Source organism: Bos mutus, chromosome 23, assembly GCF_027580195.1.
Source record: "Bos mutus isolate GX-2022 chromosome 23, NWIPB_WYAK_1.1, whole genome shotgun sequence".
Classification (NCBI taxonomy): Eukaryota; Metazoa; Chordata; class Mammalia; order Artiodactyla; family Bovidae; genus Bos; species Bos mutus.
In genome coordinates this window covers 23,687,242-23,704,467 of record NC_091639.1, presented here as the reverse complement: position 1 = coordinate 23,704,467, position 17,226 = coordinate 23,687,242, and the positions used below count along the sequence as shown (strand labels likewise).

At 52.2% G+C, this 17,226-nt stretch overlaps 2 protein-coding genes across 5 annotated transcripts; both read right to left on the bottom strand.

Moving 5' to 3' along the window:
- Positions 1-40: 40 nt before the first annotated feature.
- Positions 41-6,891, bottom strand: LOC102280288 (complement C4-A-like). Its single transcript, XM_070360871.1, is given in 22 exon segments — positions 41-303; positions 306-345; positions 456-595; positions 864-934; positions 1,026-1,137; positions 1,229-1,426; positions 1,912-1,986; positions 2,160-2,286; positions 2,545-2,703; positions 2,869-3,054; positions 3,176-3,358; positions 3,485-3,661; positions 3,772-3,887; positions 4,541-4,673; positions 4,783-4,888; positions 5,028-5,124; positions 5,305-5,387; positions 5,593-5,681; positions 5,765-5,835; positions 6,025-6,226; positions 6,413-6,611; positions 6,738-6,891. Coding segments are annotated over 22 exon segments (2,877 nt in total). The 5' UTR covers positions 6,803-6,891; the 3' UTR covers positions 41-55.
- Positions 6,892-7,654: 763 nt separating this feature from the next.
- On the bottom strand, positions 7,655-16,664 carry STK19 (serine/threonine kinase 19). Of its 4 annotated transcripts, none has more exons than XM_070360695.1 (7): positions 16,457-16,664; positions 16,166-16,335; positions 10,265-10,360; positions 9,827-9,966; positions 8,548-8,641; positions 8,289-8,436; positions 7,655-8,093 (listed from the first exon to the last, which is right to left on the bottom strand). In XM_070360695.1, exons 1-7 carry the CDS (start codon positions 16,554-16,556, stop codon positions 8,005-8,007), a joined length of 837 nt encoding a protein of 278 aa, XP_070216796.1. In that variant the 5' UTR covers positions 16,557-16,664; the 3' UTR covers positions 7,655-8,004. The 4 variants fall into 4 exon arrangements, with proteins under 4 accessions (XP_070216796.1, XP_014333056.2, XP_070216797.1 ...); XM_014477570.2 differs by having other exon boundaries at positions 8,548-8,645; positions 16,457-16,660; XM_070360696.1 differs by having other exon boundaries at positions 16,166-16,302; positions 16,457-16,660.
- Between the last annotated feature and the right edge of the window lie 562 nt (positions 16,665-17,226).

Below are 17,226 nucleotides of genomic sequence, written 5' to 3'. Positions count from 1 at the left end.
GGGGCCAGGATTGTGGAAAGTGCAATGGACCAAAGCATTGGGTTTGGGGGTGGCCTCAGCCCTGTTGCAGGGAGAGGGCCAGAGCAGGGGATGAATCTGGGAGCTGGGGACCTAGATTCAGGGGTGTGCCATTCACCTCGACTTGTAGAATCTTAGATATTGCGTCCCCCACAGGGAAATCAAAGGATCCTCGAGCCACCACCTTCAGGGACACGGCAGCAGCTGCGATGGGCACCACAGAGAAGCCAACGGGCCGGGCAGAGCCCGCGGGCACCTGCACCTGCTGGGCGAGCCCTCCACCCCGGCCAGGCACAGCCCCTCCACTGGGGACACGTGGACGCTCACCTGGGGGCAGGAAGACGGGGAGGGCCAGGTCCCAGCCCAGTTAGGCTCCCCACCCTCACCTGCCCCAGTCCCCCGCCACCACCCTGCGCGCAGCCGCCAAGGGGCCTCACAGTCAGATCGCTATCCAGGTAGTTGTAGAGGACAGGCCGCAGCTCGAGCTGCTCAAAGCGGCGGACAGAGACCGGCAGGCGGAGGTGCATGTGGAATTCACGGAACACTCGGAGTCGGGCCGGGGTGGCCACACACAAGCCTGATGGATCAAGGGCACATATGAGAAGCCTGGGGGGATCACACCCAGGGGACCCCAGCAGTGAGGGGCAACGCCCGCCCCTGGTCCCCCCACTTCCAACCCATCCCCTGCCTGCCGCTGCTCTCTGGCTTCAGGCCCCATGCTCGGCATGCAGACATCTCCAGGTCTCTGCCCCTCCTTCCTGTACCAAGAGCTAAGGACCAAGCAGGGAGCCTCGACCAGGGAGCCTGGAAAAGGGAGGCCCAGGGCCCAGGCAGGGTGACGGCACCTGTGGTTTTGGACAGGCTCACGCCGTGGATCTCCCACGTGGTCAGAGAGTCCGGGAGCAGCAGTCGCAATCTGCAGTGGGAAAGGTGAGAAGCTGGGTCCCACGCTGGGCAGGACCCCGACACAGCCCAGAGACAAGGCCAGGCCCCACGCGCGCCCTCACTGGGAGAAGCGGTCCACTTCTTCCACTTTCCAAAGCCAGTTCTCGGGGAAGAAGCTGCGCACGGGGATGTCATCCTCTTCGATCAGGTCCTCCTCCTGCAGGAGCTCCATGGCTGCGGGGGCACACGGTGGAGGGCGGTGAGGAGGGGGCCGTCCTGACCCTCCAGGGGCCCCGGCCAGTGCCCCGGACACCCAGCCCCTCACCTCGGGCCAGGCCCACCTGGCCCCTGGTCCGGGCCTTCTTGCGCAGGCTCTCGGCAAACTGGCAGCAGGACAGGAAGGGCTCGCGGCAGGCCGGCTGCTGCACCCGGGCCGCCCGCTGCTCACAGGTGCGCGCCATGGGCAGCCGCGTCAGCCCGTCCTGGCAGCAGCGCTTGGCGACGGGGGAAGTGTACTGGCCCACTGCAGGACCAGGTGAGGGTGAGCGTGAGGCACGCCTCATCCCCGCCCGACCTCTAGATGCACCAGGACTCACCCCGAGAGACCAGGAACTTGAGGGTGGTCAAAGCAGAGCACCTCCCCGCCTCCCTTTCACCTCAGAACTGTGGTGTCTGGATTACTAGCCTGGACGCCATGCACGGGCTCAATCGGGAGCAGAGGACCCAACAGGCAGACCTGCATCCCAAGCCTCGGGCCCAAGTGGAGAACTGCATATGCCTTAGTTGCTCAGGTGTGTCCAACTCTGAGACCCATAGACTGTAGCCCACCAGGCTCCTCTGTCCATGGAATTCTCCAGGCAAGAATACTGGAGCCGGTAGCCATTCCCTTCTTCAGGGGATCTTTCCAACCCAGGGATCAAACCTGGGTCTCGTGCATTGCAGGCAGATTCTTTACCATCTGAGCCACCAGGGAAGCCCTAGAGAATTACATGGGCACCCTCAACTCACGTTTCTCATGAATCGCCTTTTGGAAGTTCACATTTCTCTTTTTCCTAGACTTTGACTCCTTGGGACAGCTCACACCTGGTAGAGAGCAGGACTGCAGTCAGCAGGAGGGTGCAGGGCCTCCCCCTCCCCTCTGAGTCTCCCCTCCCAGCCCAGCCCTTCCCAGCCCTCCTCTTCCTGTCTTTCCCCTTCAGGCCCCTCCTTCCTCCTTATCCTCCCACCACCCACTCCCCTTCCTCCTCTGTCCTCACTCTTTCTGATTTCAGTCCGATGGTCTCCATCAGAAAAGGCCAGACCAGCTGCTTTGAACACTTGAGGGGCAGTGTCTCCACCGCCGGGACCACAGCCAAGGTCATAGCTGTTCATAGCTTCGAAGACCTGGCCAGAAAAGGCAGAGATGCTGCAGAGACAAGAGTGGCTGTGGCCACGATCGCATACTCAGCTGTAGGTGAGAGGGCAGGGTCCACACAAGTACGAGAGAGACACAGAGAGCGGAAACAGAGGCCACCGGGGCCAAGGCTCAAGGGAGGAGTGGCAGCAGTCCAGCTGAGTGAGTTCTAGTGGCTGGCCTGGGGTCGGGCAGCAGGAGGATGAGCCTGGGAGGGAAGGGAGGATCAGAGAGAGGACCTGACCAACCTTGACCATGTCGAGGGGTTTGTGGGACTTGCCACCCACAGCATACAGAGCCGTGTCCACAGCTCCCAGGGCCACCAGGGCTCGAGACTCTGTTTTCAGGTTGAGTTTCACAGTGTCCCCAGGACGATACGCCTTGGAACTGTCCACGTTCAGCTCCAGCTGGCAGAGGTGGCAGGTGGGGGGCAGTCGGGGTGGGGAGAACTCGTTCAGTCTTGTGCATCCTCAGTGCACCCCAAACTAAATCACCCCGTTTGCAGTCATGCAGTCTTCTCTCTTAATCCTCCCAGCACACACACACACCCCATCTCTTCCGATGCCAGTTACCTTCCCCTCACAGCCTCCAGCCTGGACGTCCACTCGCAGGGAGTTGGCCACCGGGACGCCCCCGTGATAGTAGAAGGCCACGAGGTGGAAGGAGGGCACCAGGTGATGGTCCACAAACACGGAGATGGAGGTCAGGTGGCTCCTGGGCTCTCGATGTACAGACACGATCTGGCCCCGGGACACGATCTGGAGGACAGCAGGGTGCTCCTCACTGCCCATCCCATGCCCTGAGGCTGCCACCCACCCTGAGGGCTCCTTCCTCTTGAGACCCTCCCACCCTGTCCCCCCTGTGGCCCCTCATGCGCACCATGTAGTAGAAGTAGGAGAAGCTCCCACTGATGCCCACGGCTCGCAGGTTTAGGTTAAGGGTCTCTCCGACTTTAAGAGGTCGCGGATTCTGCCACTCAATGGACAGAAACCCAGAGCTTCTGGACAGGGGCGCTTTCACAGTGAGACTGCCTACCGCAGGGTAGGGGGAGCCTGCAGACACCTGGAGAGAGGGCAGAGGTCGCAGGGTCAATGGAAAGGGCACAGGCACCCAGCTTCCCCCCCTCTACCTGCCACCCTGGGAACGTTCTCTCCTAGCTCCCCCACTCCCATGAGGGTGGGGTCCTACCGAGAGCTGCACTTCTGAGATGGTCCGAGGAACACCAATGGAGACGATGACTTGGCCGCTCCCATCTGTGTTCTGTTCAAAGTCCCGGTTTTTAGAAGTCGATCCAGAAAACAACTTGGCAGACACTTTGACGGGAATGCCAGAGGCTGGGGAGCCTGACATGTCACGGACCAGGGCCTAGGGAGATGAGGGAGGGGCAGAGGGAAGAGTGCAGTCAGTGAGACGCGGCCCCCTCCTGCCCACCACCTCCGGCGCCCACTGCTCATCCTCCCCCTTCCAGAAGAAACCTGCAGCAGGAAGGGGACCCCAGGTATAAGCTGCTGCTTGGTTTTGCTTAGATCCAGGGAGAAGGGAGATGACACGAAACGCCAGGACGTGAGCTCTGCCTCCTCCATCTCTCCTCCTGCAAGATACAGGATGGAGAGAGGTGGACACAGAAACCTGGGAAGAGAGGAAAAGGAGGGCTGGGGGCGGGGAAGGGGTGCTCTAGTTTTTCCCTCCACCAAGGCTGAACTCTTCAGGGCACAAACTGCCTTCTGTTCATCTCTATGTTTTTTGAGGCCACCACAGGAGGGATGGATGGATGGATGGTGTATAACACAGCTCTGCTGATAGATGTATGGATGGTGGATAGATGGATGGAAGCAGGAGATGGGTGGCTGGAAGGCTGGATGGATGGATGCATGGATGCATGGAGGGATGGAGGGATAATGGACGGAGGGAGAGATGGATGGATAGGTGGATGGATAGATGGATGGGTGATTAGATGGAAGGTTGGGTGGATGGATGCAGTGATGGGTGGATTGATTGAGGGATGCATGGATGGATGGAGGGATGGCTGGGTGGGTGGGTAAAAAATAATACATTGAGATGGTGGAAGGACCCCTTCCGAAGAAAAAGCCCAGAAATGGAGCTGTAGAGATACATCTTCTGGGTCTTTCCTGACTTTGTGTCCCAGCTGAGATGAAGCAGGGTGGTGTTGGTGCTAGAGAACAGAGGGTCAGCTCGGAGGTCAGAGGTGAGGGTCCAGGGTTATAATCAGGGGAAGCTACTCACCTGGAGACTCAATAACAGCTGCTGCAACATACAGGCGCAGCCCTGGGAGGTCATCAGTGCTAATATTAAGCTTCTCCAGCACACCCTGAAACTCAGCCTTTTGCAGGGAAATTTGGCACTGGCCATCCACCAGCTGGGGCAAAGAAGACAGGACAGAGAATGAGACTCGAGTCTCCCACCTCACCTCCTCACGCCGCCTCACTCTCCTCACCCACCTCACGCACCTCAACCCTCCTTCCTACCTTGGTCTGACTCTCCAGGCCCCGCAGGAAAGTCTTTTCACCGTCCTCACCCAGGAGCCCAAAGCGCACGTATGCCACCCCCTGCACTGGCTTCCCGTAGATGTACCTGCCACCAAGGAGAGATTCGGACGAGGGGCTGAGGCCTGGGGCAAGGGAGGGAAGTGGGGTTCCACAGCACATTCATGCTGCATGGGGCATCCTGGGATCAGGCCCAGTGTGAGGGACCATGTGCGAGGGGGAGTTACCTGGCCTGGATGATCACTTGGATGTCACTAAGAAAGCCAGGTGTTGTCAGGATGTAGGGGTTTTCAGGAATGATCTTCACCTCAAAGTTGGGGAGAACTGACCCAAGGCAAAGGGAGGGCAGATCAGACTCTCGTGAAAGGACCATTAAAATATTATCCTCTCCTTGGGGTTGTGGCAGCCGCGTCTCTCTTCCCTGGCCCTGCACCCCCCACCTCTGCTCCACCCCTTCCTCCTTGCAGAAAAGAGGCACTTGTCCCTCCCATCTCCAGCTCTCACCATATTTCTTCACCTCAAACTGGGTGCTGCTATTGGAATCCAGGCTGTCTGAGAATCGGGCTGAGATTTTCCATGTTCCTGGCCTGAGGACAGACAAGGGAGAGACTCAGCTCACTCAGTGCAAGAGGCCCACTGACAGCCAGTGACCCAGCTCCCTAGGAAGAGACTATGGGGTGATCCAGGGGCTGAGGGAGCTCAGAACTGGACCATGTGCTGTAGTTGGCCAGCTGGGGGAAGTGGGAATTAGAGAATTGTCGGTGGGAGCAGTCCCTGGGAGGAAATGCTCACTCTGAGATGTCTGGGATCAAAAAGCTGTCCTGGAAGATGGAGGAGGGAGCAAACACTTCCCTTTTCTGCACGCGGAAGCCTTGAGAGTTCTGCAATGGGAGTGAAGTGGTCACAGCCACAGGCCAGTTCAGCAGCCCTGGCCCCTTAGGAAGGTCAGAGGTCGGGGGCTCACCTCCACCGTGACCGTGAGGATGTCAGTGGCCGGGCGCATCTTCTGATCCAGAGCAAAGACTCGGTAGCGAACTGGAAATGGAGGATGAGGAGGTGAGCAGGAGCCATGGGAGGGTGGGCCCTGGACCCCAGACCCCCTCCCAGAAAGTGAAGGGAAGGAGAACAAATGTTTGCAAAGCAGCCTTCCTGTGAGGGGCTTCAGGTTATCTCATTCAAGTGGCTGGGAAGGCATGAAAGGTGGAGGCCCTGGCGCCAACTCACCCTGCTGGCCAGGGTTATAAACGGGCTGGTCCGTCTGCAGAAAGAGGTGCCCCCGGCGAGAGGAGAACAACAGGTTGACACCCTGCATGTCTGTCTGTTTGGACAGAGAGTCCCTTAGCCATGAGGACTGCACCATCAGCTGCACCTCGGGGGCTCTGCGGAGCAGATGGAGGCGACAGACCCTGGCCTGTTCCTGGGGGATCTGGAAGAGAGGGAGAAGGAGTGGGTGAGAGAGCAGAAGGGAAAAGACAGACTGAAACACAGAGAAACACAGGGCTGGGAGGGGAGGAAGGGAGCAGGGGGATGAGAAGACAAAGATGTTTCCAAGAAGACAGAGGAGAACAGGAGGTGGGGTGCTGGGTGGCACCGGGAGGGAGTAGGCCTTTACCGGGACGTTGAGGAGTATGAAGTCTCTGTCTGAGCTGAGGCTGAAATCCACCTTCGGGGAGCAGAGCTCATTAACATGGGATGGGTTCCTCAGGAACACGGATCCTCTCACCACCTGTCCTGAAGGAGCATCCTGGAGTTTCACGGCCACAGACAGGGGGACCCCTATGCGAACCACAGAAGGAGAAAACAGGAGCAACCTGGGAAGAACAGGTGCGAGTCAACAGCCAGCCTCCAGCCTTCCCCCCGAATCAGGACCCTCTGAGCCCACTCTCCCCTCGCCAGCCTTGGCCCTGTTCAAGCTCTCCGCATCCTGCCTCCAGGACCTGGGCTTCTGCAGAGACAAGGCGAAGAAGCAAGATGCCCAGATCAGCCCCCAGAGGAGCCTCATGGCTGGAGGACCTGAGGGGTTCAGACCCGCCTGCTCCTTTCTGGTTAACCCAGGGCTTGGAGCAGAGTTTTGACTCAGGGCCTTGCTCCTCCCCTGGCCCAGATAAGCCGGGAAACCACGTGACAAGCAAGAACTGCAACTGGCCCCAGGCCCAGAACTGGGAGGGGGCACCCCAGACACCTGGGTCTCTTGAGGGAATCATGGACTCAACTGAGTCCTTCCCTGTTAACCCTCTCATCCCAATGCCCCGGGCACCAGCACTGCTGCCTGGGTCTGTGTGCCTGTGCATATAGCGTGCACACACACACATCTGCCCAGCAGGGCCCCACGTGGCTCAGCAAATGGTTCAGACACATGGCTCCTTTCTTGGTCCCACAAAACAAGATACTAAGAAACCTGTCTCTTACTATGTGTTCATGCATGCTTGGTTGCTTCAGTTGTGTCCAACTCTTTGATGCCAGGGACTATAGCCCACCAGGCTCCTCTGTCCATGGAATTTCCCCAGCGAAGAATACTGGAGTGGGTTGCCATTTCCTCCTGCAGGGGATCTTCCTGACCCAGTCTCCGGAACCGGCAGGTGGATTCTTTACCACTGAGCCACCTGGGAAACCTCTTATACTAACTCCCACAAAAACTGAACTACACTAGCTTTTTGCTTTTTGCAGGCTCTGACAAAAATTCTGTCATTTAGGAAATCAGACACATTCTCACCGTCCCACAGGGGAACTGACCTCAGTGTCCCTTGTTCCTCTCTGATCAACAAGGTAAAGCCCAGGCCCCACTTTGGCTTTACCTCTGCCCCTAAACGAGATGCCCAAACTCACATGTCTCATGAAACAAAAGACATCCACAAAACATCAGAAGTACTTTATTTGTCAGTTTCAGCCCAACATATAGGAAGAAAAACTCTGTCCAACTTTGACAGCTTACCCAGTGACCCCTCCTTCCCACCCCAGACAGAATAGTGGCAGCACCTTGCTGCATGAAAGACAGCAGCCATGGCCTTGGCAAGGTTTCTGGCTCCACTTTCGTGAAAGGGCAGAGAAGCACAGCCCAAACCCCTCCACTGGGACGCAGCCCAGGTCAACAGCGGCAGTCACATCTGACCCTCGGCACAGCAGCAAGCCCAGCACTCATCCTGGCTCCCGAGCCTTCCCAAGGTGACCCTGCCTGAGCCAGGGCGGGCAGCCCTCCTGGGCCCCTCAATCCCCACCCTGGGGAGGTGTGCAATGATGAACAGAGTCCTCAGGTCTCTGGCAGGCGGAGGAGGGTTCCAGAAGTGGTGGAGACACTGTGCAAGAGAAAGACAAGGCTGGAGCTGGGTTCCTGAGTTCCAGAGAACTCAGAACTTGGCTGGATATGTTCCCAGGTTCCAGAAGACAGGAGAGGGGCTGGGCTTTGCTAATGAGGGAAGCACAAGGAGGGAGGAAATCCAACCTGAGGTCATTGCTCTGTCATCTTCCAGAGGCTGGGGTGCAAGACTCACCAGTCCACCAGCTGGGCCCCAATGAGGTCATGTACGTGGTAGGCGAGGCCGAGTCGCACCGAGGCAGCTGCCCGCCGGCCCAGGAGCTCTGAAAGGAGTAGCTCCCGGTACTTGGCCTTCCGGACCATGCTGAGGACAGCCTGCCGTCCTGGGGGAGAGGTGGCATGGGAGAGGGGAAAGATGAATAAGGCCTGGAGGCCTGAGGAGGCACCAAAGAGTGTTCTTGAGGGGCTGCGGGCCTGGGCTGCAGAGAGTGTACCTTTAACAAAATATTTGATGAACCTCCCAGCTCCAGGCACTGCGAGCCACCAACTTCCAGCATCTCGGACAGTGAGCACCCCAGCTTTGACCAGCTGCCTAAGAGAGTGGAGATGAAGTGTTGACTCTGAGAGCTCTCTCTCCTCCCCGCCCACTAACGTTGGACACTAAGTCTCCAGAGGCCTGGGCACCTAGGCCAAGGGACTGGACAACAGGAGTCCAGCCTGGGGCAGTTCTCTGCTCAGACCGTGCTGCTCAGTGCCCCATGATCTTGCCTGCCATTCTCCCACCTGACCGCCTTCCGTCCACTCTCTCTTTTCCTGTTACCTGGTGGCTCAGACGGTAAAGAATCTACCTGCAATGCAGGAGACTCAGGTTCAGTCCTTGGGTAGGGAAGATCCCCTGGAGAAGGGAATGGCTTATTCTTGCCTGGAAAATTCCATGGATAGAGGAGCCTGGCAAGCTACAGTCCACGGGGTTGCAGAGAGCCAGACATGACTGTTATTATTGCATGTTCACTAAAACTGCTCCTCCTCTCTGAAGCCCCCTTGACCACTCTCAGTCCCACCACCAAGGGAGACACAGAGGCCTTTCTCCGGAGCCCTGCCGTTACCTACACATACCTCACCACTGTTTGTTCTTTAGTTGCTAGGCCATGTCCAACTCCATGGCGACCTCACAGACTGCTGCCGGCCAGGCTCCTCTGTCCATGGGATTCTCCAGGCAAGAATACTAGAGTGGGTTGCCATTTCCTTCTCCAGCAGATCTTCCCAACCCAGGGACTGAACCGCGTCTCCTGCATTGGCAGGCAATTCTTTACCACTGAGCCACCAGGGAAGCCCCATACCTCACCATAGCTCTTCCCAAATCTTACTGAAGTTTATCTAATGCGTTCAGGTATATCATGGATTACAAAGTAGGGATCCCGAGTCAGACCCACCCTCCTGAAACGATACTTTGCTTTAGCCTTTGCCTAGCTGTTTTTCTTTTGAATGTGAATGCTGATTCCCACCGGGCATTTATGGCTCCTGCCAGGCCTCTACATTTGATTAGCCACCCATATCTCCTGAATTTTAGTCCAGGGCTGTTTCCAAGGCCTCAGATAAGACAGGCCTCTCCTCCTGGGGAAGAAGCACAAACTTAGGTCATTTTATTAAAAAAAAAAAAAAGAGTCTGCCTTTTTAACAGGTTCCTCAAAAGAAAGAGAACAAGGCTGGATGGGACTGGAGGGAGGAGGGGAGGGGCCGGATGCCTGATTTTTTGGTTCCCCCAGGTCTCACGTGATCTCTGGGTCCCTGAAGCCAAAGGTCTGTGTCATTTGGTCTTGCTGGAAGCTAAGGTCACCACAGGCTGGAAGCACGGAAGCCAGAAACTTCTGTACTGCGGCAGCATATGGGCGGCCATCACAAGCTTTGAGGACCTGGAACCAGAGATGAGAGACGTGGTCTGGCCCCACCTAACCCTCCACCGACCTCTGTCCCCAGGATCACATTTCTCTTCCTATGTTTTGCCTGTTGCTCAGGGCCTTCTACATCTCATACTTCTCCTCCTCTTCTTCCTCTCCCTCATATTAATATTTTATCAGAGCCCTGTGCCCTGTCTGTGAGATGTGAGGTGGGGGCGGGGGGGGGGGTTGTCTCTTTTCTTTTTATTCCCACTCCCTAGTTTTCCTGCACCCCCTACCCTGGCCCCCATGACCCACACACAGTTACACTCACTCTGGTCCTGTAGTCCTCGGTGAACATGATTCCTTGGGCGTCCAAGTCGAAGCCTAGCTGGACAATCCTGATCTCCCCCTGCTCTTGCAGTGCCTTCTGCCTCCATAGACATGAGAATGAAAAGGATATCAGGGGAAGATGCTCTGCTATACCCTGGACACACTGAGCAGGGACATTCTGTGTCCAAGTATTGGGGAGTTCTTCTTTAAGTAAAGGAAAAACTATGGGGAGAGAATTAGGTGGATTGCCAAACAGTCTTTTTCAATTAGTCTTTCACCCAGCCACCTCAGGAGTTATCTGTTAAACAGTCAACACAGGGGCTTCCCTGGTGGTCCAGTGGCTAAGAGTCCATGCTCCCAGTGCAAGAGACCCCGGTTCAATCCCTGATTGGGGACCTAGATCCCACATGCCACAACTAAGAGTTTGCATACAGCAAGTTAAGGACCCCGCATGCTGCAACTAAGACTCAACATAGCCAAATAAATACTAAATATTTTTAAATGTCTGCTGAATAAAAAAAAAAAAAAAAACATTAAAAAAATCATGACATATTTTCTAAGACCAATCATAGGCAGACACTTAGATAAAGCAGTGATTAATGGGCTCTCCCCTCAAGGAATTAACAGTTGAGATTTTGGATGGGGAAGGTGGAGAGGAATATGGGATAAAATGTTTCAAACAAATAAAAATAAACCAGAACTTCTGTTTCCAGGAATATAGCAAGACCAACTCACTCACTGAAAATTAGGTAAAATGCTGCATAAAATGTTATTTTAAAAGCTGTTTAAGCATTAAAGTGCTCATAAGATAATAAGGAATTACCAAACTAATATAGGAAAACAAAATTCAAAAGAAACAGACAATAGAAACAAACCTAAAAATATATGTTACAGCAAACTTATCAAAAATAGACTATTTTTTTTTAAGTATGCTTGTAATGCTGAAATAAATAAAAGCTAGAATGGAAAATTTCGGCAGGAAATTATAAAAACTGACATAATGGATTTGAAAGACATTCATGTACTAATAGAAATTCCAGAACTCAAAAATAAAGCAGGTGCAGTTAAGAAATCAACGGATGGATTCAGTAGATTCAGTTCAGTTCAGTCGCTTAGTCGTGTCCAACTCTTTGAGACCCCAGGCCTCCATGTCCATCACCAATGAAGTACAAGCTGGAATCAAGATTTCTGGGAGAAATATCAATAACCTCAGATATGCAGATGATACCACCCTTATGGCAGAAAGTGAAGATTGCTAGGAGAAATATCAATAACCTCAGATATGCAGATGATTCTGCCCTTATGGCAGAAAGTGAAGAAGAACTCTTGATGAAAGTGAAAAGAGGAGAGTGAAAAAGTTGGCTTAAAGTTCAACATTCAGAAAACGAAGATCATGGCATCTGGTCCCATCACTTTATGGCAAATAGATGGGGAAACAGTGGCAGACTTTATTTTGGGGGACTCCAAAATCACTGCAGATGGTGACTGCAGCCATGAAATTGAAAGACACATGCTCCTTGGAAGGAAAGTTATGACCAACATAGACAGCATATTAAAAAGCAGAGACATTACTTTGCCAACAAAGGTCCATCTAGTCAAAGCTAAGGTTTTTCCAATAGTCATATATGGATGTGAGTTGGACTATAAAGAAAGCTGAGTGCCAAAGAATTGATACTTTTGAACTGTGGTGTTGAAGAAGACTCTTGAGAGTCCCTTAGACTGCAAGGAGATCCAACCAATAAATCCTAAAGGAAATCAGTCCTGGGTGTTCATTGGAAGGATTGATGTTGAAGCTGAAACTCCAATACTTTAGCCACCTAATGCAAAGAGCTGACTCATTTGAAAAGACCCTGATGCTGGGAAAGACTGAGGGCAGGAGAAGGGGATGACAGGGGATGAGATGGTTGGATGGCATCATCGACTCAATGGACATGAGTTTGAGTAAACTCTGGGAGTCAGCAGATTATGGCACAGCTAAATAAAAAGCTGCTGCTGCTGCTGCTGCTGCTGCTGCTGCTAAGTCACTTCAGTTGTGTCCGACTCTGTGCGACCCCATAGATGGCAGCCCACCAGGCTCCCCCATCCCTGGGATTCTCCAGGCAAGAATACTGGAGTGGGTTGCCATTTCCTTCTCCAAAATAAAAATCTACTAATCTACAAGACAGATTTAAAAAATAATAATAATAACAAGAACATAATAAAGACAATCAAAAAGATTAAAAATGAGGACAAGAGACTAAGAGACAAAGGATTCAAACAGAAGGCCCAATATGTGTTTAATTGGAGTCCCAGAAGAAAAGAAAAGAGATAATAAGGTGTGGGAAGTATCTGAAGAGACAATAACAGCCACAATCACAAAAGTACATTAATCCAACTCACATAAACTCATAGAACAGACAAAATAGCAATCAGTGAGGAAATAAAAGATTTCAGTAATAACTTTAGTTACTAAGAAATTAGTAACTGAATAATACATATTTTTTCAAATATACATACATAGAATATTTCGTAAAACTGACTATATAGCACAAAGCATGTCTCAATAAGCTTCCAAATGACTGAAATCATATTGTGTATGATCTCTGGCCATAATAATATCATTTATGCCAGAAATCATTATCAAGGTAACTAGAAAATGTTTAGGAAGTAGACATACATTTCTAATCAACCCAGTAAGTCAAAGAAAAAAAATCACAAAGGAAATTAGAAGATATTTTGAAATAAATGATAATGGAAATATATACCCAAACTTGACAGATGATTGACCAAGGGCTTCCCTGGTGGCTCAGATGGTAAAGCGCCTGCCTGCAGTGCGGGAGACCCAGGTTCCATCCCTGGGTTAGGAAGATCCCCTGGAGAAGGCAATGGCACCCCACTCCAGTACACTTGCCTGGGAAATCCCATGGACGGAGGAGCCTGGTGGGCTGCAGTCCATGGGGTCACTAAGAGTCAGACACGACTGAGCGACTTCAGTTTCACTTTGACAGATGATACATATAGGGGGAGACTACAGCCTGACATGCATCTATTAGAAAAGAATAGAGGATGAAAATCAATGAAGGAAAAAAGTAAAATAAGCATAGCAGTAGAGAGGAAACATGAATGAAATGGAAAACATGCATGCAAGAAAGAGCAACAAAGCTAAAAGTTAATTCTTTGAAAGACTACTAAAATTGATAAACCTTAGTGAGACTGACCAAGACAGAAAGGCGGAAACAGGAACCTAGAAAAAGCACAGATAACCAATATAAAGAACAACAAAAAAAAAAGGATCATCACTATAGATTCTACAGAAAATAAAGTGAGATTACAAACTTTGTCAATAAATGTGAAATTTTAGATGAAACTGACAAATTCTTAAAACAATACAATTTCTTCCACTAGAATGGACAAAGTGGGATATATTCACAAAATAGAAATCTATGAAAATGAATTTTAAAACATGTGTGTGCCTATGTGTGTGCACACACACGTGCGCACATTCTCAGTCACTCAGTCATGTCCAACTCTTTGGAACCCCATGGACTGTAGCCCACCAGGCTCCAATGTCCATGGAATTTTCCAGGCAAGAATACTGGAGTAGGTTGCCATTTCCTACTCCAGGAGATCTTCCCAATCCAGGGATCCAACCTGCGTCTCTTGGGTCTCCTGCATTGGCAGGAGATTCCTTACCACTGGGCCACCTGGGAAGCCCCAATGAATCTCAAAAATAATCATCTAATGAAACAAGATGTAAATAAATACATATGGTATGATTTTATTTACATCAAGTTGAAAAGTAGGTAACTAAGCTATGTTGTTTACGATAAACACATAGATGGTACAAAGAAAACGAAGGGAACAATTATCAAACCAGTCAGGTATGTTGCTTCCCAGGGACATAAGGCATTTTGGCTGAATGTGGGCTGTTGGCTATGTTCTGCAGTCTGACTTGGGTGATGTTTAAGTGGGTATTTGCTTTATAAACATTCTTTAAATTATATGTGTTTATATTTTCTTTGTGGCTTCCCTGGTGGCTCAGAGGATAAAGCATCTGCCTGCAATGCCGGAGACCTGGGTTTGATCCCTGGGTTGGGAAGATCCCCTGGAGAAGGAAATGGCAACCCACTCCAGTATTCTTGCCTGGAGAATCCCATGGACAGAGGAGCCTGGTGGGCTACAGTCCACGGGGTCACAAAGAGTCGGACACGACTGAGTTAAATTCATATTTTCTTTTGTGGAATTTTTAAAGTTTTTCTAAAATTTAGGCTAACACCAGGAGGTTAAAAACAACAAATACTTTATAAGGAGTGGTTCTGATTTGCTTCCTTAAGAGACTGGAGCTAGTCTCCATCTTCCTTTTCTTCCCTTTTTTCTTCCTAACAGGTTGCCAATTGCAAAATCCAATTGGCTATTATTTTACTTGACCACATCACAGACCACTGTCTTGAATCATAGGTTTTAACACTGCCAACTACTCCACCCTCTTGAAAATTGCTACTTTCTCAATATAGCTCTTCCTGGGTTCCTCTCATCTCTGTTAATTCTTCTAACAGCTTTTTCACAGACGCCTCCTTCTCCTCCCCCACCCCCACCGTATCAGTGGACCTCAATTTTTTTTTTGGCCATACCTCGAGTTATGCAGGATCTTAGTTGCCCGACCAGGGATTTAACCTGTGCTCCCCACCGCAGCACTGGAAATGTCTTAACCACTGGACTCCCAGGAAGTCCTTGAACTTCAAATTTTAGCACACATTACGAATCACTTGAGGAAGTAGCTTTAAAATATAGATTTCCAGTTCCTCCTCAAGAAAGCTTAATTCATCCTCACTGAGAGATTCCCAGAACCTGTAGTTTTGAATAAGCAGTCCAGGTAATCTAGTGGAACTCAGGACATACTTTGAGAAACACGGCCTTAAATGTTGGTATCTCCTAGCACTGGGGATGTGGCTCTATTATCTGTCACTGCAAACCTGGGGTCCTTAACCTTTGGCCTCAGAGAATCTGTGAAACAACCCCCTTCCTCTCAAATTGTACATACACTATATATACATATATACACATATAGTGGCATATATGCACTGGAGAGCCATGGCTTTCATTATCTTCTAAAGTTTATAAAAAGGTTAAAACCCACTCCTCCCTCTTACTACCAATTTCACCCACATCCACAGACTGAACCACTACTCACATCTCGATGGCTTCCAGTGCTGTATCAGTGGCCCAGAATTTTCTCCAAACCCTCATCCAACTGTCTGCTGCACATTTGCCTCCGGATGCTCCACAAACACCTCCAACTCAACTTGTACAAAATAAACACATCATCTGCCCCCAACTATTCAATGTTTTCCTACTCTGTTCACTCCACCAACCACTCAGTCGTCCAGAAAATCCGAGAGCTATCCTGAAGTCCTTCTTTCTCGCTCCACATCCCTCATCCATCCTCTCCCTCCTTACTACACTGCCCTAATTTAGGCCTTCACCAGTTCTCAGCTGCAGTATCTTCCTAATTGATCTCCCCACCTCATGACACTGCCTCCAATCCGTGCAACACACCACTCCCTCTCTTGTTTTAACATTCTCTACCAGCTCATTGCCTTCTTTGTAAAACGGAAACGACGCTGGTGTACAAGGCCTGCCCTAATCTGACGTCTGCCTACATTCCCATCACGAACCACGCCCGGTGACTCAGTTTCCCCAAAAGCTTCGCTCTTCCACCTTCATCATTTGGCATGCTATTCCCTGAGGGTCTGTAGCATTCTCCTCGGCACCGCAGTGCCTGGCACTGAAAGCCCGGCCCAGAAAGACCCAGCGCTTGCTGAATGGCTGAACAGCTGGTGGACGAGTGAGTTATGGGGAGACCCTCGGAAGCGCCCGCGAGGCACGAAAGCGCATTCCCGTTGGTCGCTCTGACGCTCCTCACCAGCTGCCGGTCAGCCACGGTTCGGTCCGGTACGAGGCTGTACACCTGGCTCCTCAGCGCGATGGGGGGTAGCGCATCCTCAAACAGGACTCGCGGGAACAGCCGCACTATCTCTGCGACTGCCTCTCGCGCAGATCCTGGGCGGAGAGACCGAGTCACTGCGACGTGAACTGAGGCGGGGGAAGCGGGGGTACCACACTGGGGCGCTGTTGTCTCAACATACAGGGTTACCAGAGGTGAGGCTGCTGCCAGCTGGGGTCTTTAGCCTCGCCCCGGGGTTGCCATGGTTACCTGACTCGCCCCGCAAAGGATCTGCCTCTACATCCCCTAGTTCCCGCCGCCTCTTCAACCCAAACGTCTCCGGGACCAGGCGATGCCTCTTCCGGCTCATATCCCGGGATCTTTTCGCGGCGGGGAAGAAGTAGAAAGCTGTTGAGGAAAGAGACCACGAAAATAGTCTTCCGGCACAGGGCAGTGACGTACGGGCTCCCTGGGCGTCCCTCCTCGGAAACCAATCAGCCCGAGCTTCGTAGGCTGAAGTGCTGACGACAGAAGAGCCGACTAGTCATCCCTCCGCCCCTTGCTAGCGGGGACGGTGCCAATGCCAACACCAGCGCCATCCTCATTGGCCGAGGCCCCACGTCCGCTGCTGATTGGCTTCCTCTGAGAGCGCTCACGTCCGGGGACGCTTGGGCGCTGCGGAGGGGCGCGGGTGGCCACGCTGGGATCTCCCTCGGTGTAAAGCGCACAGCCCCCTCCCGCCACCTAGGGGTTAGGCCGCCTCTGTCGCTGAATGATTGCGTCATCGAGAGGGGGGAAAACTGCCCTCGCATCCCTTTGACATGTGATGTACCTGCCATGACGTCATAGCCCTGAGAAGGTGGAAGTCGAGGTTGGCAGGATTTGAGGTAACCAGATCCTTGACCTGAGCCCAAGCATCCTTCCTAACCACTCTGGGTTTGGAGCTACTGGGGGTAGGGGGTATATAGGTCAAGGGAAAAGGTAGCATGCGCACCTGGTGGGGTTGTTTGAGGACACGGGGCTTGCACGTTTCAAGGCCA

What these genes read in the sequence shown, in the direction of transcription:
- STK19 (XM_070360695.1), bottom strand. Translation starts at nt 16,556, where the DNA reads ATGAGCCGGAAGAGGCATCGCCTGGTCCCGGAGACGTTTGGGTTGAAG. An exon ending in TCCTTTGCGGGGCGAGTCAG is followed by an intron (nt 16,336 to 16,456) that starts GTAACCATGGCA and finishes CCCCCGCCTCAG; the next exon opens with TTCACGTCGCAGTGACTCGG. An exon ending in CATCAAATATTTTGTTAAAG is followed by an intron (nt 8,437 to 8,547) that starts GTACACTCTCTG and finishes CCTCTCCCCCAG; the next exon opens with GACGGCAGGCTGTCCTCAGC.